This window comes from Carassius auratus, unplaced genomic scaffold, assembly GCF_003368295.1.
Source record: "Carassius auratus strain Wakin unplaced genomic scaffold, ASM336829v1 scaf_tig00215565, whole genome shotgun sequence".
In the NCBI taxonomy this organism is placed as follows: Eukaryota; Metazoa; Chordata; class Actinopteri; order Cypriniformes; family Cyprinidae; genus Carassius; species Carassius auratus.
Window position 1 is genome coordinate 1,498,952 of NW_020528142.1, and position 24,839 is coordinate 1,523,790.

General features: G+C 37.5%; 1 protein-coding gene across 1 annotated transcript in view; it reads right to left on the reverse strand.

The window, feature by feature from the left end:
• galntl6 (polypeptide N-acetylgalactosaminyltransferase like 6) overlaps positions 1–16,001 on the reverse strand; it is a 192,109-nt gene extending 176,108 nt beyond the window's left edge. Inside the window, exons 1-2 of the mRNA XM_026260582.1 lie at positions 15,604–16,001; positions 15,063–15,302 (exon numbers count right to left, since the gene is read on the reverse strand). Coding sequence (XP_026116367.1) covers positions 15,063–15,197 — 135 coding nt within the window. The 5' untranslated portion in view covers positions 15,198–15,302; positions 15,604–16,001. The remainder of the gene's footprint in view (positions 1–15,062; positions 15,303–15,603) is intronic.
• Positions 16,002–24,839: the final 8,838 nt, after the last annotated feature.

Below are 24,839 nucleotides of genomic sequence, written 5' to 3' on the forward strand. Positions count from 1 at the left end.
CCACGATCTAGACAGCTCACTGTGAAGATCAGGGAAAAAAGGGAGACCCCGTGATGTAGGCAATGTTTTAGAAGACAGAAAACGCTCGTCTAATTTGCTTTTAGGACAAGCGCTCTGTTTATCAGATGGCCAAGATATATGTAACTTATCTACACCTCGTGTTAATACATCAACCAACTCCTCATATGCTGGGGAAAGAGATGGCGAAACCTCTTCCCCCCTGATTGTGTCACCTTCACTGCCCGTTACATCTAACTCCTCGGAGCTAGAGCAACGAAGCAATGGGCTCTCCCCCCGGGCGGAAGAAGCCGCGGGGCGGGCTTCCGACACCGGAGTTTGAGCTATGGATCTCGCAGGTAAGGGAGGAGAAAGAGCCCTCGGACCCGTCTCCAACCCCGCTGAGAGATCCATTTGCGAACCCCAGGAATGCATTCTCCATTCTGCCTTGGCAGAAGCGGGTCCTGCACCCTGAGGAGCGCGAGGCTCGCCGCTCTTCTCATCAAAGAGTGACAAGCGGGAGCGGAGCATGCGAAGCGAAAGCTTCTCACAATGCGGGCAATCAGTCTCCTCGAAGGCTGATAATGCATGTTCCACTCCCAAACAAACTACACAAAGCTCGTGTGTATCCCCACCCGTTAAATAACGCGGGCAGGGAGAAGCACACGGTTTGAATAGTTGCTTAGCCATTGTATATAAACTTTGCACAAGACAACAGTAAATATGACAGACAGGTTTGACACAGATTGCTTGCTGAGGCACAGAAAGCTAACACCGGTTGCTCCGGTTGGGGTTTTTATCAATTCCTGGTCGTGACGTCACTCCTGACGCTCACTCTCGCCATTGGACTAGTTGACATGGATGCTTCAGACGCACTCACGCAGAATGCATTCCCAAAGCATTATCGACGCATCGTCTCTCCCTCGATGGGAAACTGGAAATCGCATTGGTTTCATACAGATCATTTTGACAGAGAATATTTGTTTTGGATGTGACTTAATTTTAAAGTAGACATTTCAAGTTTCTATACATATATTTCTCATGTCTTTGAGGCAAGCATTCGTGGAGATTCTATGTTGTTTTATTAACGTGTCTGTGAAGACAGGTGACAGAGATAGAGATCGATGGAGAACGCACCTTGTTTACTTTCTTTATTTTACAAAAGCACATTGTTTATTGTTATTATGACTATACACAAATAAAAATAGACCATTTGCAGTTTCAAACAATACCTTATTCTTATCTATCCAATCAAAACGGACGGATAATTTGTTAGTTCTTCTTGCGGTCTTAAAGAAAATACAAGACAGACTGCACCAGTGTGGGCTTCGACCACAGGAGTTAAACAGCTTGGAAAATCAAAGAGTATTTTAAATATAACTCTGATTGGATTCATCTGAATGAAGGAAGTCATATACTGTACACATAGATTGGCCTGAGGGTGAGTAAATAATGGGCTAATTTTCATTTTTGGGTGAGATTATTTTCTTTTTTCCTTTCTTTTTTGTGATATAGAGAAGTCTGAAATTCCACTGGAAAATTGACTAGTGATATTTTGGTGTCCGTATCATAACCTTAATCAAAGACTGACCCTGTAATATACTCAAGGCACAGGTCCTGTTGCTTTGAAATGCCAGTGAGAGCTGGTAGAATTATGAAACAAACAAAGGGTGCATATTGTTTAGTTTTCCTGAGAAAAAGAATATATTTTTTAAAAACACAACATTGCCTTCATGTTCAGTATAGGGTTGGCTTGTTGTATAATTCAACACCCTAAAAAGTGGCTACAGTTTCTAGTTTGAGTTCTGGTGCTGGGCGATTCTCTGCAGACCTGGAGACAACAGAGCTGGGGAGCTGTCAATCATACAGCGACACACAGAGGGCCGTGTCACCACAAAGAGACAGCTGTGCCAATCTCATCTTTGAATGTCAGTGATTGGTATCTTGTGGTTCACAAAGGAGCAGCCAAATGAGGCTTTTCTGCAAAATCTATCTCAATTGTCATTCCCAGTGATGTGCGCTTCTAAGGAGGTGCGCTGCTCTGGGTCTCTGATTGTCATCCACACAATTTCAGTTTCTTGCTTTGTGAATCTGGGCAAAAGAACAAGAGACATGTGATGAGAAGCGGCAGAAGTTATGAAAAACTTCAGTAAACGCCTTATTCAGGGCGCAAAACTTCTCAAAGGTGAAAATAAGAAAAGTATCTTACCTAAAACATCTTATTCATGCGAGGATTCAATAAAGCCTTTCATGAACAGGGTAACATAAAGCCGACTGTATGCTTGAAAAGTGATGCACCAGTTAGTCAAGCGAAACAAACACACACACAGCAGAGGTACTCATTAGGGGTCTGACGTCTCTTAACCAACCACAAAAGTTCCTGTGTTTAAGCCCACGCAAGCTTGCTGTAACTGATCATCTGTCATCTGACATGAGACATCAGGGAGATGACAGCGGTCTTGAACGAGGCATTCAATGTACTGGAGACTCGCCTGTGTTTGCTGTGGTGTCTCTTTCAGAGACTGCCTGGAAATTTGGAGAACACAATGCAACGCAAATAACATCACACAGAAGAAGAGAAACAATAACACATGTAAACAAATCAGTCACAAAGTGGCTGTCAGACTCGGCAGAGAGGATTGCATCAAGTGCTGGTGGTGTCGTTCTGATTTAAGGAAAGGATGTCAGGAACGCATCACTGCTGTTATTGTCCTGATTTGTTTTTTGGAAGGATGATGAGAAGGCTGTCATGGTTTGACTTTATTATAGTTTTAGATTCGAGATCTCATGGACAGGAGTGTTTGTGAGATTAAACAAGAAACCACTAGGCATCAAAAGCTTTTCAGCAATGATATGGTCTGATCAGTGTAGGTAGAAACAGTGTTTTTACAGATCAATGTGAAAAGCTCTGAGAGGACGTTGTCCACCTCCGTCAGTGCCCATCACGGGCAAACAGCACACACTGTACCCTGCTGTCAACTCCCACGATGCACAGTAAGCTGATATTGTGCAAACATGGGCAAAATGTATATAGGCTAACCGCATATTTATTTCTATGGGGCAAATGTTCATCTGAATAAATCTGAAAAGAACAACAAACCATTTAAGGAGGATTTTTGAGGTAAAAACCAGCAGACTAGGTTTGGCTGTTAGCATGGTACCACTAGCCCCTAATGGTAGATGCTATAACTACAGTAGATCAACTGGACATTTTTTTTTCTCTCTAAGAAACACATGTATATTTTTTATGTTATAATAGATTACAGTTATCAAGATTGCGTGATTCTTGATTCCAGATCAAATTAATGTCTTATTATATAATTATTATGATTGTTAACATGAATAACAGAAATCCATTCAATTTTATTTTTAGCATTTTATTTGTATGTAACGGGCATGCACTTTACTCTCACATGCATGGAGTTTGGTTAATAAGAAGCTTTATTTTAATGAAAATGGCATCTGATGACTACATTGCTACTTTTGTTCTTAGCTATTTTGCTTTATTTCCATTTTTGATTCAATCACGGTAAATGAAGTTTTCTACACATGCAATGGAAGCTAGATGTACTGCATGTTAGCTTAGCTCAGATCTGTTTAAGTCTACATATCATACAATGATCCCACTTTAGTTTGGGACCAATTCTCACTAGAAACTAACTATTAACTATAACCTCTTAATAAATTCTGATTTGCTGCTTATTAATAGTTAGTAAGGTTGTTCTTTAATTTAGGCGTTGTGTAAGATTAAGGGATCTCAAAGATGGTCGTGTAGAATAAAACATTAATAAATGCTTTAAAAGTATTAATAAACAGTCAATATGTTAGTAGTATGCAAGCTAATAAGCAACTAGTTAATAGTGCAAATTTATTCCTAAACTAATCATTACAGATTTGACACATTTCATATACTGAATAAGTTATATATAGTTCTGTTTTATTATTATCATCATGATATTTTGATTTCATTACCCCACTCCTACCCTAAACCTAACAAAATGAAAACCATAACAGACAAATATAAGTACAAAATACAAAGAAACAAATAAAGTAAAATCAAGAAAATTACTAAATAAATGTGACGCAAGTGAACATATTTAATTAATCTCATTACTTAATCTCATTGATTAAATACAGTGAAATAAACCCATTTATTGTATTAATTCAACATTTGATTAACCTAAAAAACTTTTAACATTTGAACATTTCAAAAAGTGTTTGCTTACATTTTAGCTGCCATTGTTTAAATACATTAGTAATGTAAATTTCATGGTCTAGGAAAAAAACAAAAACAAAAAACCTTTCAGAACAATGCTTTATGCACAAACACCGGCATCACATGACATTTACAGCTCAAGTTACTAACTCAAAAACAACTGTGACCAGAAAGCTCACAAGCAAAGATAGTACATATAAAATCGCAAACTTCAGGATGGTCCTACACCAGCCAATCACGGCCTCTGACATACAAAAACATCAAACTACAACAACTACAAACTTGATAAGCATCTCAAATCTTTCTTCTCCGCTCAAGAGTAGTGTACAGCCTTGTAAATGGGGTTTTTATTGTCTTTTATTTATTATTCATAGTTTCTATTCATTAGGTCACATTCCAATGATTTTACAGGCGAGGATAAAACATAAGGCCAATAAAGTTGTATTCCATATTAGCTTGGAGCTGAACTGAGAGCAACAACAAAGATTTATATCAATAAAGCTGCAACATCAAAGCAACAACCACAATGTACAAGGCCTGGAAGTGTGTGTGTGTGTGGCGCTGGGCACTGGGGGGATCTGCAATATTTCTAAAGCAATACATGGACTGAGAGGTTACATCAGGTGAACATTAAATACTTTCATCAAGTAATCATTAGCTCATGTCACCATTATTGCTATAAGAGGCCTTGTACGATTGAGAGATGGTACTCACTCAAAGCGTCATCACGTTTTTTCACCCCTGCAGAGTTTAACAACACCATTTAAATGTAACCTTTAAGGTGAGGGCCATTGAAATCTCTCTTTAAAGTAATGATCCTACATTAGCAGTGGCATGAACGGCAAGAGTAATGTCCTCTGAGCGCAGAGTTAAAAGAAAGGCAACTACTAGTACTTTGAACAGACACAGAAACAGACAATGATCATCGCAGGAGAACAGAGTGAAAGGAAATTAATTCAGGACAAAAAGGTGAGACAAATCACTTTGGCTACAGTCAAGAAATTGTTTTCAAGTAGGTCCAGACGTGTTTTGAAGGCCGAATGAGGGTGTTTGCGCCTGCTCCAATTCTTTGACAAATAAACCTCCGTCCAGAGGCTACAGGGAATCTCAAGGAGCCACAGAAACATCCATCAGTCGTGTGGGAAAAAGGTAAACTTGGCAGATGCACCTGGCTGAGATCAGGCATTAATCTAAAGAGTGAAATGTAATTAGGATGGACTTTATGAGTTTGCGTGATGTCATAAATAACAGGAAAGCAAAGAACAGCAGCCTAAGGAGAGAAGGAGCTTGTCTTCTAATGACCCGGAGAGCTTGTGAGAACAGCCAGATGTCAACGAGGGCTTTGATGCATGTGTCTGCTGTGCTTTATTTCTACATAATGAACAGTTAGCAGCACTGCAGATGAAGACCTGCACAGAGATTCTGTGGCTAAATATTTATGAATAATCTACTGAGTAAAGGAAATTTAACTGTACTGCACACTTAATTCAACTTTCTACTCTGTGATTCCAAGGATAAATTAGCTTAATAACAACACTAGGCGACGCAAAGGCTGCAGCCAGCATTCCGATCGATAGAGAGCTGAAGTGTAATTTGAGTAACACAAAGCCACGTTTTCAAAAGGATCAATTGCTGGTGCTGCGTGCGGCTTCAAGACAGTTATGCAGTCACAGCAACACACCCAACACTGATCCCAGATAGTCAGACTGTTAACTGCAATCTAAGATAAAATAAGTATGACTTAAAATGGCAACAGCAATGTATTTGACATATTGTGGTGTACTTATGTTGTTGGCGTGATGTTATGAGGACGCTGCTAATAAAGTTGCATAAGAATACACAGTTTTTATGCCAGTTGTATCATTTTATTTTGTTGTATTTATCCATCACACCTTAAAGCCCGGTCTGTGGAAATATTTTCTCTCATTAAACCGGTCCTTGGCGCTAAAAAGGTTGGGGACCACTGCTGTAGACCATAAAGATATTTTGAAAATAGGTTGTCATTTATCTTAAATGTTTTATTTTATTTAATGTAAAAATAAATATATTTTCTTCCCTTCAGATGCTGTGAAGTGGATGCAGCGATGGCAGAACACCTGAAGCTCGCTCCAGGAAGAGCTGAGGGTGGAGGTTACAAGAAATGAGCCAAACAACTGTAATGTGTTTAAGGGTTATTTAACCCAAAAAAGAAAATAGTCATAATTTTCTCACCCTCATGTTTCAAACCATCTTTTAACATTCTAGTAGAAAACATGTGAACGCATCCTCAGAAATGGAATATTTGAATTCATGTTGGCTCTATACAGTTTAAAATCATTTACGCTACTTTGATTTTATAAATAGCAATTATTTCAAACATATTTTATGATGAGGGTCTTATGTTTTACGATTTTCTTGTCACATGACAACAATGGCTCCTGCAAGGTGGTTATTCCATGTTCAAATATTAATAATATTCTTAATTAATATAATTTATATGATTAAAGTATAAAAAAATAAATGCAATTAAATAAATAATATTGATTTATATTATTATATATTAAAAACATTAATAAACAAATACTGTGAAAATAAAAAAAAATTGACAATAATAATGGACTTCAAGATTGAGCATTTCAGCACTTTTTATTCAGTGATGACCGTCATTACGTATTTTCCGGACTATAAGTCACACTTTTTTTCATAGTTTTGCTGGTCTTGCAACTTATAGTCAGGTGCGACTTATTTATCAAAATTAATTTGACATGAACTGAGATAAATGAACCAAGAGAAATGATCCAATAGAAAACATTACCGTCTACAGCCGCGAGAGGGCGCTCTATGCTGCTCAGTTCTCCTGTAGTCTACACTGAAGACATAGAGCGCCCTCTCGCTACTGTAGACGGTAATGTTTTCTCTTGGTTCTAAATAAATGCGACTTATAGTCCAGTGCGACTTATATATGCTTTTTTCCTCATCATGACGTATTTTTGGACTGATGCGACTTATACTCAGGTGCGACTTATAGTCTGAAAAATATGGTAAATCATATTTCTGACAAAAATGGTAGGCCTGTAAACTTATTTCAGAAATCAACGTGTTCGTTTATGTCCAATATTAGTGTCAAACTGTTGAGCTTTAAATGAAATCTTCTATTGATTTTCACCGTTGACATTTAGACTGATAACTTCTGTGCATAGAAGCGGCAAATTTTTCACAGGACGTGCGATATGACAGTTCCATCTGACTATATACAACTAGCTGTTTTAAATACAGTATTTTTATATTTAAAGTTCGTTTATCAGTATGTTTGAAAGTATATTTTTCCATTGATATTCCATAGGCTCTCTCTCGCACACCTGCGTGGTTTAAAACACCAAATAGTTATGCTATGACAAGAACAGAGAGTCTCTCTTGCCCCACCCATGCACGATAATATGGTGTATCGTCGATCTCATGGGCTGACGATATGACGATTTGAAAAATGACCATATCGCCCAACACTAGTAAACAGTCACTATCGATACAACATCCAACATCCACCATTACTTTCTGATTCACATATATTTAAAAAGAAATGTATTAGTATTAGTACTGTTTAATTTTATTTTTTCCTCATACATTATCATACATTTTTCCCATGCTTTACACAAGGCACCCACTAAAATGTCATTCAGTGTAACAAGTTTATATTAGAAATCAGTTGATGACATTTAAGGATCACAGTGCAGCCCTCAAAATCTAATTAGTAATCTAAAATATTATTAAATTTAGTATGACCATTTTTTTCTTCAATACATTTTATTAAGTACATGTCAGAATATATATATTTTCTGACCTTTTAAACTGAATGTGAAAATTTTTCAACTTTATTTTGACACAGGCAGAGTATACACTTTCTTTTTTTTAATACATCAACATAGTATGTCTAGTCTTTGACCTTTAGAACAACACAAAACTACTCAGGAGGATTTTTTAATTTTTGGGGGACTGAATGTCAAGACTTTATGAATTTAAGACTTTCTGTTTTGATTTGATTTAAGGCCTTGATTTGTGGAAAGGCAAATTAGGACTTTTTAAGTCTTGAAATAATGTTGATAATCCATCACATGCAGAGGAACTTGGGAAGTTTATACTGGGTCCTGTTCTTCATTCTAATTGTCATCCAATGATTAAAAATTAAAACCAAGGTACTACATATGAAGTAAAATAATATATATCTCATGTAAATTAGTAGGAGTGGACAAACAAACTACCCACATCGAAAAATCAGGCACACATGTATAAGACCTCAGGTCAGTGCAAGTTTCTAAGGGTGCTGATGCCACTAATAGCTGTTTGCTCTTTCCCTCTTTTCTCCTCCCTCAGCACCCCCATCCATTCCTCTGCGGCACATACATTGGCCTTACCTCAAGATAGATTGGCACTGTGGGCAGCAAGTTTCTCCCAACTTTACAGACTAATATCTGTCTCGGTTTTCCCTACAGTGGTGTGATTGGTCTCAAGCTGTTCCCTTGCTAGTTCTATCATCTGTCTGGCTGTGCAGTATGGCTGCTGAACATAGGTTCATCCTTGATGAATTCAGCATCTAGCATAAGGGAAAGACACCTCCAGCCTCTAATAAAGATTCACTGACAACACCTAGCAAACATTCATCAAAGTCAGTGCCTATTTTACCCATTAAGAGATCAAAGATGTTCTGTGGGGCATTAATTAAATTGGATAATGTTTCAAAATGACTCAAAAAATCCTAATAAGCATGAAGGTCTATCTTGTTAGTGAACTCAGCTGACTTTTTATTTTCAGTCCGTGTGCAATAAATTAAAGTGGGAAAAGAGAGAGACAAAAGGAGAGAGGAGAAATAGCTCATTTTTGAAAGGAGAATAAATGAATTTGAAAATGCATTTTTTGAGACCCTCTAACAAGCCTGGAGGATTTCTCGCAATATTAAAAGATACTAATCAAGTTCATTTGAAATGGAAAGAGGGTAAAACATTCGCTGGAGTTCATGAAATGACTTTCAATAGTCTCACTGTTGAAATAAGATCTGGAAATATCAATTACTCTTAGAAAAACTGAACAGTTTCCCACAGTTTATTATATTTATTCTGCTGTAACCTTACTCAACTTTTCTTCAAAGTCACATTGACAGTAACAAGCAATTGTAATTTTAATTTTATATAGTGAATCATCAAAGAAATGTTACAGAGACAGTGTGAGACACTGCAGTTAAGAATCAGTTGAACTCTGATTATATGGTGAGAAAACATAGGAGTGATATTATTACTCCACAAAAATGAAAGCTCAAGAGAGCATGTAAGTCGATTAAATGCAAAGAGATGAGATCGATTGTAAATCATCGCTTCTAACAATAGAAGAACTGCATTGCTTCACATGACCTTTTACACCTTAACCTTGAATCTGGGGCTGAAGCTTGGATGATGAATAAACAGAAAGAATACAAATCATTTAAAATATGATATAACCTTGAGTCCTGCTTTTTCAATGAGGATACGAAAAGCTTCTTTAATTATCTATCTGTAAATGTAACTGACTGCTTCCTGTTTTTAAAGAAGATCTGCAGCCAAATGCCAGGTTTTCCTGGCAAAGCATTAATGAATAACTATGCTCTAAATTTCTGTAACTCCTCAAAACTTTTTCAATAGTGTCCACAGTTTTCAACAATTATGGTAAATTACAATGCATGCCAGCAAGTCTTCAACATTTATTCTCTGGTCAGCTGATAGATGGCTCAAATAAACCATCCAATGGTGGAAAAAATATCAAAAGCTGATTCCAAATTGTGCATTAGCCACATTAAACGGGCTGCCCAATTTCACTGTAATTTTTATTTTATTTTATTTTTTTGACCAATGACCAATATCACCTTACACGGCAGATTTTAATGCCATAAATCTCCACACGCTCAGAGAGGAGCCATAAAATATAACAGACCTCACTTTCCTTAGATAACAATCACTCGGGTGGAGGAGTCAGTGAAATCTGCCAGTTCAAATGGCCATAATTCAACACAAAGAGCTCCCAGATCACCTCAGGACAAATAAAGAGAAGATTAACACACTGCTGCATACAGACACTTACACAACGTATAACAGCACTGACATACATAATGATCCATAATACTTTTATAGCTATTATGTTTACCTGTAATCTCACTTACTACCATCAAGATGCCTGTTTAATATGCATGCTTATTTTTTTTGTGAATTATTTTAAGCAGCTTAGTCTGTGTGGTGTGAAAGGTAGTATTAAATATTATCATTCTTATTACAATTAGTTTTGGAACATTATAAATTAAGTACATACTGTACCAACCGATCAGGCCTTTTTGCCCTGGTAAGTATGAGCTATAGTTTCTGTTTTAAAGTTTTTGTTAATAATACTGTAAGCAACCTAGATTTGTGTGATACATATTGTAATTATGAATATAATCTGCCACACTATATAGATTCAGCATTTGGATCTGCATTGTTTTAAAACAGTACAATGAAAAAGTTTGAACATATGTCAGATAATGCTATATATATATATATATATATATATATATATATATATATATATTACAAACTGTTCACTTAATCAATGAAAAGGAGCTATTTTGCAGCAGGTAGACACTTTTTCATAAACTATGGAAATGTACATTAGTTTAATTCATTCTAATCAGTGTAGGCCTACACCTAAAAATTATACACATGGTAATGGCTATTATAAATGTGTGTGTGTGTGTGTGTGTGTGTGTGTGTGTGTGTGTGTGTGTGTGTGTGTGTGTGTGTTTGTGTGTGTGTGTGTGTGTGTGTGTGTGTGTGTGTGTGTGTGTGTTTGTACGTCACTCTCAGTGTGTGTGTGTACGTCACTCTTATAGCTAAAAACCAAGAGAGAAAAAAAGAGCTCTTCAGAGGCTTTCAATCTCTTGTAATAGTGTTATTATCTTAATGGAGGTGCCAAACACACAAGACTGGAAAGGTCCATGTCCCTTTGTTTTGTGAGCCTGAGAGTAAGTGGTTTTATATTACCCTGCTCTGCTATATTGCTACCGCTCAATATGAAATGCGCATTACTCTTGGGAGCCAAAGTGAACGGTCTAAGACATTGCTCCATCCTCACCTCATGTGGCACATCATAGTAATCAAGTTGAAATTGTCTCTTTCTCGAGAGGGTCATGGTGCTGTTCATATTAGGGGCACAGGCCATCAAGTGCATCTGCAGGTGGTAATGAAAGGGAGCAAAATGTTTAACATGAAGGCAAAGTGTGTGTATTAAGGAAAGAGTGTTTGTGCAACAGTGTTGTAAAATTTGATTCTGGACATGACCGAATTTGGACATAAATTCACCTCAACTCCAAGTCTAAAACCATATTTTTTATGGAGCATTATGGCCACTGAGGCAATGGATCTACGGTTTACTTTGGCTTACGATGCTTTTGGGAAAAGTAACCCTGGTCATTCAAGTTCGAGTCTAGGCCAAGTCTAAATCTTCCGAAAATGTAGTCCACATTAACCAAAGTAAAAATAGCCGAGCATCAAAGATATTTTTCTTCGTACACAAAGAAATCCAATTATCTTTACCCTTTTTCTGGGAAGAACGCAATTATAAGGAAACAATGTGACGCTGATGACTTTCGATAACAGAATGCCATGGGATGGTGGAGAAAGGATATATGGTCTATGAGGTTTGGAAACCTGGACACTATCAATGCCAGGTGGAATATTCAATTACATCATCTCTCCTGGTACTGATCACTTGGCTGATTAAGATCCCCTCGCTCATGACAGCAGCATTTAATTTATATTCAGCCGAAATGGAAATTATGAGGAGAAAAACACTCATTCCTCCTCTGGCCAAAATGGTGGCCATTTTCTTGTATATCATCAAACCCATTGCATTTTCAAATTTAACCTTGCCCTTGTGTCACACCGAACGATGCTGCTCATCAAGGAATGCTTATAATGCTTCCTGACAAGATCTATGCAGTGTTCATCCTCTGGTGATTCTATCCTCTCTACAATACTATTTGTGTGATCTTTCAGCATGTCCCAGACCACAATTCAGTTCAAATCATGCACTCTTCACCCATGCTCTCACCATCAGCTTGACATGTACATTACCATAATGTATCTCTCTAGTATGACACTGAGGGTAATTGCAATTACAACATCTCTCTTCCCCTTGTCACTTTGCTGGCAAATGGAAAGCGACAATAATATGCCTTCGTCTGGAATGACATAAACATGGTCAGCTTCAAAACTTGATCCAGGGAAGCTTAAAGAGTATGAGGTCACCTTGCCCTTCATCTCCGCCGTGCTTCCACCCCAGGTAGTTAACAACTATGAAGCTCTCGTTATCCACCTTGCTATCGGTGACAGAGTTGCACGCCCTGTTGTTGTCAACACACTGAAGAGCAGTGGCACGGCGAGATAGGATTGCATAGACAGCCTTTTCATAATGCTCCTGGGCAATGTCATGCTCAACGGTGGGCTCTTGTTAGGAGCTGAGGGAAGGTTATCAGTCCTGACACACGCTTATCAGCACACGTCCATCTCGTAGCACTGGCGCTGTGAGCACCACCCACCAAAGTACACAGATGCTGTTTACCCGCGCCAGGAGTGGGCCGCCACAGCTAATTCAATATGATTGTCTCCCAAAGGACAGAAAGCCGAGATTTTGACGGGGAAGGAGGGACAGAACTCAACACACGTCTTCCCAGAAGAAAGGGACCCAGTGCGTGGAGTCTATGCTTCCCATCGCTATTTTGTTAAACCTCGCTTAACATCACTGAGGGGGGGATTTTTGGGATCCGAGGGCTGATTCAATCATGGGTAATTGCTATTGGATAATAAAAGAGGACACACTAGGCGGGCTTATTCACCGGGATTCTTGTGGGCTTATTGACACAATATCTCTGCTGTCAATTATCTCTCCCGCTCTGACAGGTGCACAATAACAGGCACTGGGATCTTTCTATTGAGCTGGTAAACTCAAGCTCCTTTTGAGTCCGGAAAGTGTGTGACATGAGGGGATTGAGTCTGATTCCAGACTGCTCTCATCTCTGCGCTGCCCTCCCCATCCTCTTTCCTCAATCCACTAATCATATTCTCTTAAAAACTGCTGGAGAATCAATAGCCGGCCTGATTTACTTTGTTATACGACATTAAATATTCAGACGACAGAGTCTACATATTGAGTCCGCTATTGCATGCATTGCCATATGTTTCCGGGTGAAGGCCTACCTGTCACATTGGCTTTAACTGCATAAAAGCATCTACATAATTCCCGGGGTTGTTTTGCCTGGACGGTGCCTCTTTGAGGAAATCATAAATAGGGAGGTCAGCAGACAGTGAAAGGACAGCTCTATGCATTAGGTGCCTTGGTACTTTTGGCCCTGTCCACAACGTGGTGTCTGCTCACTGATTTGACTTTAATGAAGAGACTGGATTTGTGCAGTTGTGCTCGCCCAAGGCTAAAGTCATGCAACTCTGGCAAAACAAATGAGAGAGGAGCAATTACGAGACAGAATAAACAGACTCAGCGTTTCCCCCTTGAGCGCTAGAACTACATCACAGTTGCAGAAACCAAAAACAAGCAGGTACCCAAGGGCGGAATCAAATGAACCAACAGCACCCCTCGGCAGCTGGTGAGGGGTGCAGACATAAGGACGTGGAGAGAGGGAATTTAGTAGACGGGAACGCTAGCTCTGTAATGTTGAGAAGAAGAAAGTGTCATCTAGTGATGTACGTAAGTGAGTGTAGCCAACCCACCCAAAGTGATTTTCCACATGCAAGATGTTTTCAGGGGACTAAATATGCCACAATGACATCTGGCTGAGAGAATCACTGATTGCACTCTCATCGCAAGCAGCAGCCAGTTGCAAAGTAAATGAGCTTATCCATGTTGTTCTCTGAGAGCTAAACGTGATTAAGGAATTCATCCTATGAAAATGATGCTATAATCCCAAATCTCTTGAAGATCAGACATTAAGGAGGTTGAATTGTTCTCTCCTTCTCTCTGAGTGCATTAGCGGAAGATCAACAATAAATATTGAATATTAGCAGGAGAGAGAGATTCATCCTTTTCATTTCTGCACGCCTTGCAAGAAAATGTTCTTTAATTTTTGACTGTTGATTTATGTTTCCCTAAAGGCAAAACAGCTGACTTCATAAGTGCTCCTAAATGCATAATCTTGTGGGAGGCAAACACACAATATTGTTAACTATTCATTAGCTACTGAACAAGGCGCTTAAGATGCATTTTTGTATTGTAAAAGTTTAATCAAAGTGCTGTTGGGTTAGTTGAAGAAGATGTGATGTCAGTTTTCCAGGGCACATTACCACTCAGATGTGTAAAAAGCAAAACTTTGATTACAGTGGAACTGTGCAAGTTAAACATTTCCAATAATATAGCAATGGCCAAACACATTGACAATTTTCCAACCCTTTAAATAATGAGTAGAATCAATTACAAATGTGACGGCAGAATAAAAACTGAAATCCGTTTTAAGTCATTGATGCTGATACAGAAATTCTTCTTTACAACAGTTTAGAACTTTTATTCAAAGATCAACACCGCCTGCTACCCATATAGTACAGAGAGAAGTACTAATATGACTTGCAGCACTTCAAATGATATATCAAGTATAGCTTGTCTGACATAGACTTAAAAAAAGATAAATAAACCTTCTGAAAGAATGAATACAGAAAATCTGCATATCATTTTGTACAGTACTAGGCCAGGTGTGTTAAAGCTTATCCAAGCTTGTTATTTACTTAGACTAGGCTGCATGCACCATATCTGATTGACAGTAACTTAACTTATAAATGCTAGAGTCACATAGCTGTCAAAGGTTTTTACTCACCTGCTCTCCTGGCTCATGCGACTTCATAAGGCTCTTCTCTCTGTACATTGACCAAAGGCCGACGTTTGGCAGAAAAATTAAAGCAACCATGAAAATAAATGCCATCTGCAGAACGCGCTTTTGCCTTCTCTTCATTTTGAAGACGCGAAGGAGACACAATCCAGCGCTAGATATACGCGTGTCTGCCGTGTGTGGACTCGAGCTCCTTATCTCCCCTTGTAGAAGACAACAAACTTTCACCTGCAAGGAAGACAGAGTCGCCGCGTCATATAAACAAACACTCCCAAATGAAGCGGAGCAACACAGACTTATTACGCGTATTAATCTCAGGCTCGAGAGCAACACTAACTGGCTCTTAACTGACATACGTAATCAAGCAAACATTAACTGAACACTCTATAGAATAATCATATATTATCGGTAATTAAGTCAATTCTGCAACACCCAGTAGAGCTAAGACAAAACATAAGCAGATGAGCGCGCGTTTTGTATCAGTCACGCGAGACGCAACGCGCGTAAGCAATACTACGAAAAGACTTACAGTAGAGGTTTATTTGCATGTTGAGACATGTATGTTGCTCGGTAATCCCCTCTCCTTTCTTGAAGACACACGAAGGGAACGTTTCCGAGTACGATAGTTGCAGAACAACGACGAGCGCTACGTTTTTATCCGTGGCAATGCGCACGAGCTACAATTTGAAACCGTCTCGAGCTTTTCATTAAAACCCTCGCGCGCGTCCCACCTACTAAAGGTTTACGGAATCTTTCTCTTTCCTTCTTGGGCGACTTCTCATTGCCCTCAGCTTTAGATATTGCGGTTATAAGCCACGTGTGCTGCGCATTAATATGAAAACATCCTCGCAGTCGGGCGATGCTTTCCGATGTGTGGGACAGCACAGTGAAACAGCAGTCTTTACACCAACACGAGCTCACAGAGTAAAGAGGTGAGCGATTCTTAGCTTTTTGAGCCGTTGAATAGCGTTGCCTTATCTTTAAACGCAAATGTGTTCATACGTTGAAGTCATTAACAATGTTTATAGCTCTAATTTGGCTACTTATGTTTGTTATTTTGGAAATTACTCTTATAAACACTGTAAACGTGTTATAAAGGTGTATTCTGTAAACATAAAATTAATTGATTGCATTAAATGTAACGATATTAATAATACCTACGTTATATATAACAAGGCAATATTTGTACAGTACATTTAGAGAAATATATTTATAAATTCTGAACATGACTCACCTAGCTGTGAAAAACGAGTATAGAAATTGATAACATGTAACATGCAGCATGTTGTATGTATATATAACATTTATCAAATAAGCACAGCATTGTCTTTTATTCTTCATTTTAAGTTGTTTAAAAGTTTATTTTGTTTATTTATATTATTTCGTTTAAATTATTTTTAGTTTTCTATGTTTGCTTGTGAACACTGTACTTTTTTTCACTCTTACTTTTTTCTTTTTATCTTTAACCCTGTGGAGTCTGAATTGTTTTTTGATCTGTCCATTTTAAACGGTACAAAGTTTTGAGTATTCAAACGTAGCATATCAGCATTATATCAATGATTTGGAGGCTAATGTGAATGAAAAAAAAAAACGTTCACTATGCATCAATTCTGCTGCTGTTCTCTAAGAATTCCTCTGGATTCCGCTGGATAAGTCAATCAAGACTGACTCATGATCATGATCTTTTCTTGCTTTATTTTTTACTTTTGGAGTCTCTAATGAAGAAGCACACATTTCTTTGAAGCTGTTTATTTATTATTGAATGCTGCTGTACTTGATGGGAACGAAAGGGAGACAGATGGGGTGGGGTGGGTCTGCTTACGCCAAAGGCAACTGCAGCACAGCATATGGAGACAGCATACACAAGGGATGACCTGATGTTTCTAAGTGAATTGCAGATCTTCATGAATTTTGTCAATACTAGGTTGGATCTGGTCCTGAATATTTAAAAGCAATGACGTTGTCCCTTGCTTTTGTAAATAAAAATATACAAAGAATGAACTTTGTGTAGGAACAGTTTGAATTCCCAATCACAGCCTGCTCTAAAAATATTATATGCATAAGTATATGGATATGCATACGATATCTCCGCTCAGCCAATCACAGCGCACCATTCCACGCACTGTAAACGGTAACAGCCAATCACAGCGCACCATTCCACGCACTCTGCATCTTTTTACTCCTCTAATTTGTATTTTGTGATCAACAAACAAAGGCTGGATAAATCGTATGTGATTGTAATGTGCATATCATCAGTAAAGCGATTCTATGATTAATAGTACAAGTAAATCTCCATCACGTGATTTTAGATGAAGTGACATTTAATACAGAGCCTTAGATCACTGACAAGCTATGCAATATCGCGTTCATTAGATGAATCGCATTCGATTATGAGCGCGATATTGCGTAGCTTGTCAGTATTAGTGTTTTTATTAATGCCATTTATGTTTTTTTTTTTTGTTAATACAGCACATATAGCATAGTCAACTAAATTAATGTAACATTAATTTTTGAGAAATTTGACATTTTGAGAAAAACAAATGATCATGGATTTATTGCATTTAAAAAAATAAATTATAATAAATTATAATAAATCTTCGAAAATCAAAACCTGGATTTATTTATTTTTAATTATCATAACCTAAAGGTGCTATATGAACGTTTAAAATAGAAATAAATCTTTTTCTTGCCACTTTCTTGGTAAAGAAAACACATTTTTACTAAATTTAATCAAAATGGATTTATTGCATTTTGGAACCAAACTCTTCATATATATATATATATATATATATATATATATATATATATATATATATATATATATATATATATATATATATATATATATATATATATATATAATGGCTGTAACAGAACCATGATTTGCATCACTCCTACAGCCTATTTGTTTCAGCACCATGGACAGCGATTGGCAAGCAAGCACAGTAAAGTTGAGGGCAATGTAAAATATATCCACTGGTCTCATGAGAAGAGTCTGCTTCTCTACTTAAACTTATATCTTTTATAACTTAATAACCTAAACACACACACACATAGACAAAGAAACATATCTTGCCAAAGCATCAGACTGCACTCACACTGGAGAAAATCATTCGTTCAATGCAAGAATTCACTATGTCTGCTCTTTGTCTTAATTATTACGGTGCAGCACATCAGTCAAATCATTTGATGCAGCATATTGGCTGTGACAGAGAAGAATGAGCCATCTCAATCTTCCACATAGATTAAATTCTGCCAATGGCTTTGAAAGAGAGAGAAAATGAAAGCAGGTTTTATGACGCTCACAAGGTGAGAAGTGTAATATCAGCACCATATTGTGGTTCTGATAGAAATAAGAATGCAATTAACTTTTCCCTGTCATTTCAGCAATAAACACTGTATTTGTTATTATACAAACTATGATTGGGAATTTTTGACTGATGCTCTCTAAAAATACAGAAACTAATAAAAAGGCCCTAACCTTAAGTAAAGGGCCACGCTTTGTTCACTTTAACTCTCACAGGTTAAAAAAATCTAGACAGTGAGTCATGCAAGACTGAACTAAAACTGAACTGAAAGGCGCTAAAAGATCAACATATGATACTGTGAAATATGCATCAGCTGGACTTAATCATTTACTCATGAGTAATTTCTAACACTGGACGTGTGACAACTCACTACTATTTGCAACAGCAGGTTTAGTCAGCCTCTCAAATACATACATGTTCACAGGGAGTGTTGTTAGCTCTAAGGTCAAACCAAAGGGTCTGCTACTGCATTACTCCCGGAGAAAATTGGGGGTCAAATGCCAAGGTCTGACATTCAGTTAAGGCTGTAACTGTCATGTTACAGGATTTGACTTTATAGCCCTTTGGGTATGAGCTTTTGTTTTTATTCTACTCTGTAACACTGAGTTTGACTGTCTACTGTGCTTCCGTTCAAAAAATTATTAATTAGTCCAACCCATCAACCAGCCTACCCAAGATCCCCTAGTGAACTGTCTTGCACGCAAAATTAATGCACCATAAAGCAAGTGACATAAATAAATGGCTGGGATGAATACTGGATGACAGCCACACACAAATCACAGCACAAATATAGTTTCCATCAAATGTATTCAGCATCATTTTAAACTGATGAAGTGACAAATAATGGGCATGCTAATATTTTGCAGTCATGTGTGCAGATGCCGTGGAGGACAAGCACAATGAGTTATTCTAATCACAACGCTATGAGCTAAATGCCATGCCTGCAGCTAATTGTAAAATGTGACAAATGAGTGTTCATCTGAGGAGAAACAGATTAATTGTTTGCCCGAAGAAGACTGTACGTTCGAAGGATTTTAGGGGAAAAAGTTATAAGTAAAAACACAGACAGCTTTTTGTGCATAAACACACACATTGAAATCTGTCTGATAAAGATTATAAAAGATGCAATAACTTCTGCACGGTATAGGTGCATTCCCAGCAACTTGAACTTCACAGGATATTCTGCCATCCTAAGGGAGATTCCTTGTAGGGAGCGTACAGTACATATTCAGTTTCATTGTCACTGCATAGGAAATACGGGTATGTTGAAACATCACTTAATAAAACTGGTACTACCTTGACATCTGCATAGGGACCCTGTCTGCTTAATCCATCTTACTGTTCACTGCAATTTTTAATTACTGTAATTACTACATTGCATGGCACCCGGATGTTCTACTTGCAGTTGTTCAAATCCTCGGACCAGGAATGTGTTTCTATGGTAACAGTGTTAACAGCAAATTTAATTTGTGGAATTTGAAGTAATCAATGGACAAAACCACAATACATCAACTCAAGTAGCAGTCATTGTACAAATGCCTTATTAATGATCTATACTAGGCATGTACTACTTTAGATATTCAACTCTGTGCATGCTACATTAACTTTGTATAGTTTTCTTTTATTTTCTGTTTATTCTTGCCTTAAGACAACAGGTAATAACATTACATTTAATTAATTTATAAACAGAAATATTACAAAATGAATGCTTAAAGAGATAGTTCCCCCAAAGATGAAAATTCTGTCATTTATTACTCACCTTTCAATCCAAACCTGTAAGACATTCATTCATCTTTGGAACACTAATTAAGATATTTTGGATGAAATCCAAGAGCATTCTGACCCTGTATAGACATTAACACAATTAATATGTTCAAGGTCCAAAAAGGTAGTAACGACATCGTTAAAATAGTCCATGTGACATCGGTTCAACCATCATTTTATGAAGCTATGAGAATAATTTTTGCAAGATAATAATTATGAGAATAATTTTTGCAAAGAAAACTAAAATAACGAGGTTGAAGGTAATTTATGAGGTTGTGTATTAAATATTGAACAACACGGTGAATGCAAGGTCAATAAGCTCTCGGGTTTCATCAAAAATATCTTAATTTGTGTTCTGAAGATGAAAGAAGGTATTACAGGTTTGGAATGACATGAGGGTTAGAAAAAAAATCCGTTTTGGGTGAACTATCCCTTTAACTATATTTCACTGCTGAAGTCGCTGTTTGAGTGTTTCCACGTGGTGTTTCATTGCTCGGGTGTTCAAGATGCGAGTTTTACAAAGACATGAACACTTTTTACAAGTCAGAATCTCGTAATTACATTAATTATGACATGGTGTCAATGTGCTTTCCATATACTTTATTATTCAACACACTCTTGAGTGGTTCAGATGGTACAACTTTACAAGTAATTCTGAGTTTTACAAGGGTTTTTTACAAGCTGGTATCTTGTAATTATGTTAATTCCAACATGATGTCAAAGCACTTCATCCACCTTATTTTTCAATTAAGCAAGGTTTTTTTTTTTGAGGGTGGGAGCTATAGGTACTATATAGGTACTAGAAGAATATTTGCACTACAAACCAGTGCATTTATGATTATGATAATAAACTAAGGAATTCAAGAATTAAGGAGTTTTATGAATGATACCAAAAGTCTGACACACTCAGGTTATTTAGGTTAAAAAGGGTGGATAGACCCTCTCTGGTTTCTTAAAAACCCAACCAGTGTCATCCACCTCAGTTTTTAATAGTAGTATAAATAAATTCAAGATATTTCAATATTAATACTACTTTTGTTGCAATATGAATCGTGCTAGGCTGATATGTTTTTAACGGGAGCTTTAATATATGTATATTATATTGTTGCAGTGAAACAAGAGGGATAAAGTCATTTTCACAAAAACACTAACCAAATTTCATGTTTTAGACTGTCACAAGCAGTATGGGATTAAGGGCTATGCAGATAAATAAATATGTAGATAGTTTAAGCAAGAGTAGGCATCTAAAACGTCCGAGAAATTTACTTAAATATAAACAATACATTAAACTATGTCAAAATTCAGTAACACTCAAGACCCAAGACGAAACAAACTTTGTTCATTAGACGGCTCTTTGTAATGGAAATAGGCCTTGAAAGACTCTACAAATTTAAAAATCATTTTACAAAGGGCTGAACGATTTCATAACATTAATTTGCCCAGATAGAAGAAGGTCATATTTAATAGGGAGTGTGCCAGTGTTGTAACTAAAGTGTTAACATCAATAAAAAAGAAATGTTAATAGATGCAAGCCCTCACACAAACTTACAAAATCTAGATGGCTGAGCGATTCCATGACTGCTCTGCACAGCCGGTCATTCCGTAACCTTTCTAGCAGGTGTAACAGCTCAGTGTACATGGCTGAGGTCTATTCACATCCCCATGTTCTCCATGGCGAACAGAGAAAATGACTGCTGAGAGCAGAGAGAATGGAGCCCTACTTAATCCCTCTTGACTGGGAACAAGGATTTCCTCTTATGCTTGTTAACCGGACACTGCTCGATTCAATGCTTCATGGCAGATATCTAAAATTCCCATCTACTGACTATACTGCCGGCACAACTCTAAAGCTTTATGGGCCTAGTCTGTGCTTTCCTTCATTCACGAAAACACGGATCTAGATTTTGGTGATATTTCGGCCCAAGCAGGAACTAGAGAACACTGAGGCAAGCCGATTAAAAAAGCGCCAATCAACAACATGAGCTTAAATGCACATGCCATTAACAATTTATGACAGAGATTTGATTTTCCCAACAGCACAGCATCTGTGCCTCCGAGATGAGGTGAGTGGGCTGAATCGGTGCTGCTGCTGCAGTTCTTTGAGCACAGGTCTACCACGAGAGATGAAAGCTGAGGATAAACCAGACAGTTGCTGTTCAAATGGATGCTGCTGCCGCCTGCATGTGCAGTGATAAGGAAAGGGACAGCGTGAGAGCCCTCCAGAGCCCGCTGGAAAAGAACACCCAGGTTCAGCTTCAATCGAAAATAAATCTCCCGACTGCGTTTTAGACAGCATTGCAATGGTCCTCAGACAGGGGGAGAGCGGAGTGACAGTGCGCATCACGTGACCAGAGATCATAATATAAATATTTCTCTGGGTAACTTTAGATTCTATAATAGGCTAATTTGGTATACTGTAGTTAGCAAATCAATAATGAAAATATTCATCATTAACCACAAGGTTTTAATGTGCATATTTGACTGATTTAAATGTATCACCGGATACAAATAAGTGCGGTAAGTAAATCATTTTTTTTGTTTTTGTGAGGCATTCAGATCAGTCAAATATGCATATTAAAACCTAAAGATGAATAGTTTTAGCTGGTTTGCTGGATACATTATAGCATATATTTTATTATTTCCTGAATTGTGTGGCACCAAAAGTTTTGTGCTTGAAATTAACAGCAAAACTTTTGGTGTTTCAGACTTATTACCCCTATAGTAGGGACAGTTTAGCACCAGGTCTATAAATTACATAGAGGAACAATGCATTCAATCAGCCAGAAATGTCAATCCTGAAAATGGAGGAGGGAAAAGATGGTCAAATTCAGCCAAAGTCCACTTCGCTTCTCAAAAGATTTATAACAGTGATAAACATCCACCACTCAGCAGGGAAACTAGACAGAAAAAATGATATATTATATGGCTTCAAAAGAGATCATACGTCCTTGGTTGTCAAAGAGCAGACTTGAGTACAATCGGAAATGTCTTGTGGGACTTTAACACAGCCGCCCATCAAAGGAAAAACACAGGGTCTTGTATTGATAACATCAAAAATGCAGACTTTTCTCTTTTATCTCTGTTGGAAACAATTCAAGTTGTGTTTTTGTGAAGGTCAGATCAGCCATTTAAGTTTTCTGCGTTATGTGCTGACTTTGCGAGACATGGGCCCTTGCTCTAGATTTATAGGATGGTGCAGAAAAAGGTAACACCCTGGAACCAACCTATAGTAAATTTCCAAAATGTATTTTTTAAAGACAAACTTATGCTATTAAAGCAAAACATACAATAATTCTGCACATTAGGATGACCAAACAACTTGAAATAAGATAGTACCAGCACGACACAACACACAGAAACCATGTTCTTAGGACTTGAACATTGTCCCAAAAAGTGCTTTGAAGTGCCGTATTTACATTCAATTAGTAGATAAAGGTGTATTTTTTATTTTTTTTAACAAGGAGAATGTTGCCATTTAGGTGAGTGTCTGGCTTCAGGCTTAGCCTGAGGTCACCGGCAACCTTCTGATCCAGTCTGCCGCAATCAAGAGGTAAGCTTTCTAAGGGTCCCTAGTGAGAAAATGGGAATGTGCAATTAAAAAAAAAATGCATGTTATCCATGTCATCCTAATTGTGAAAATCCCTGTGCAAACTAAACATGGAAAGTTATTGCGTTGTTGGCTGCCTATTGATTATGTGTATCGGCAACAGAAAAGCTGTTTATTTCCTAAGGGTTTCAGTCTATCGAATTACACTTAAATCCTTCAGTTCACTTATTAATGTGGTTTTGATTAATGTTTCTGGCTGTTTTTAACCATCAACTTTGTATCTCTTGCACAATAGGTGCCTCTAGAACAGAGACTGATACTATTATGTGAGAAGCTAGTTTATGCTGTTTTGTTTTAATGCCTCAATAAAAAGCAAGTGCTTAAGAGCCGCCAAAACCTGACAATGATTGGTCCTTCAAAACAAAAATATTTGTTATTTGTTATAAATACTCTTAATATATAGGGCTGCAATGCAATGTGTTTCATTATGGTTTCATGAGAAAGAGATTTAACTCTGCTCATTTCTGTTTTGAATTAGTGAAGTTTGTCCCAAGGGAAATACACTCAATTATATTACCTCCAACTTGCCTGAAATGACAAATTAGACTGTCCAGTGTGCAACATTATGGAACTCCGATGTAAACGAGCTGTTAGCATTGACACATATTGGCTTCTGAAACATCTTCATAGTATGAAAAATGTTTAACATAAAATCCATCAAGCTGAATGCACAATTGTGTATATCAAAATCCACATTAACTAGACTTTTCCTTTTTTGCAATATCCGTCCGTGTTTATGGTGACACAATCAAAGCATAAAAACAACAGAGCTATGACTTCTGCCTAACCCAAATTACTATTTGCTCAGCGTAATAAACATAAACTAGATTGCATGAGATGGTATTTTTCATAAAGTCCCTTTTCGTTCCACCAACATGGCATGGGGATAATATAGGCTGAATTTAAGGGGCAGAAGCTAAAGGTGGGGGAAAAATGTCCCTTGCAGTAACACGAGACGGACGGTGGCTGGCAAATAGCTCTAATTTTGTGGGTGAAAATAGATAGGAATGAATAACTAAATGTCGGGCACCATCTTTCTCTGCATGACAGTTCTCCCGCTGGGCATCTCTCTCTCCCTCTCCCTCT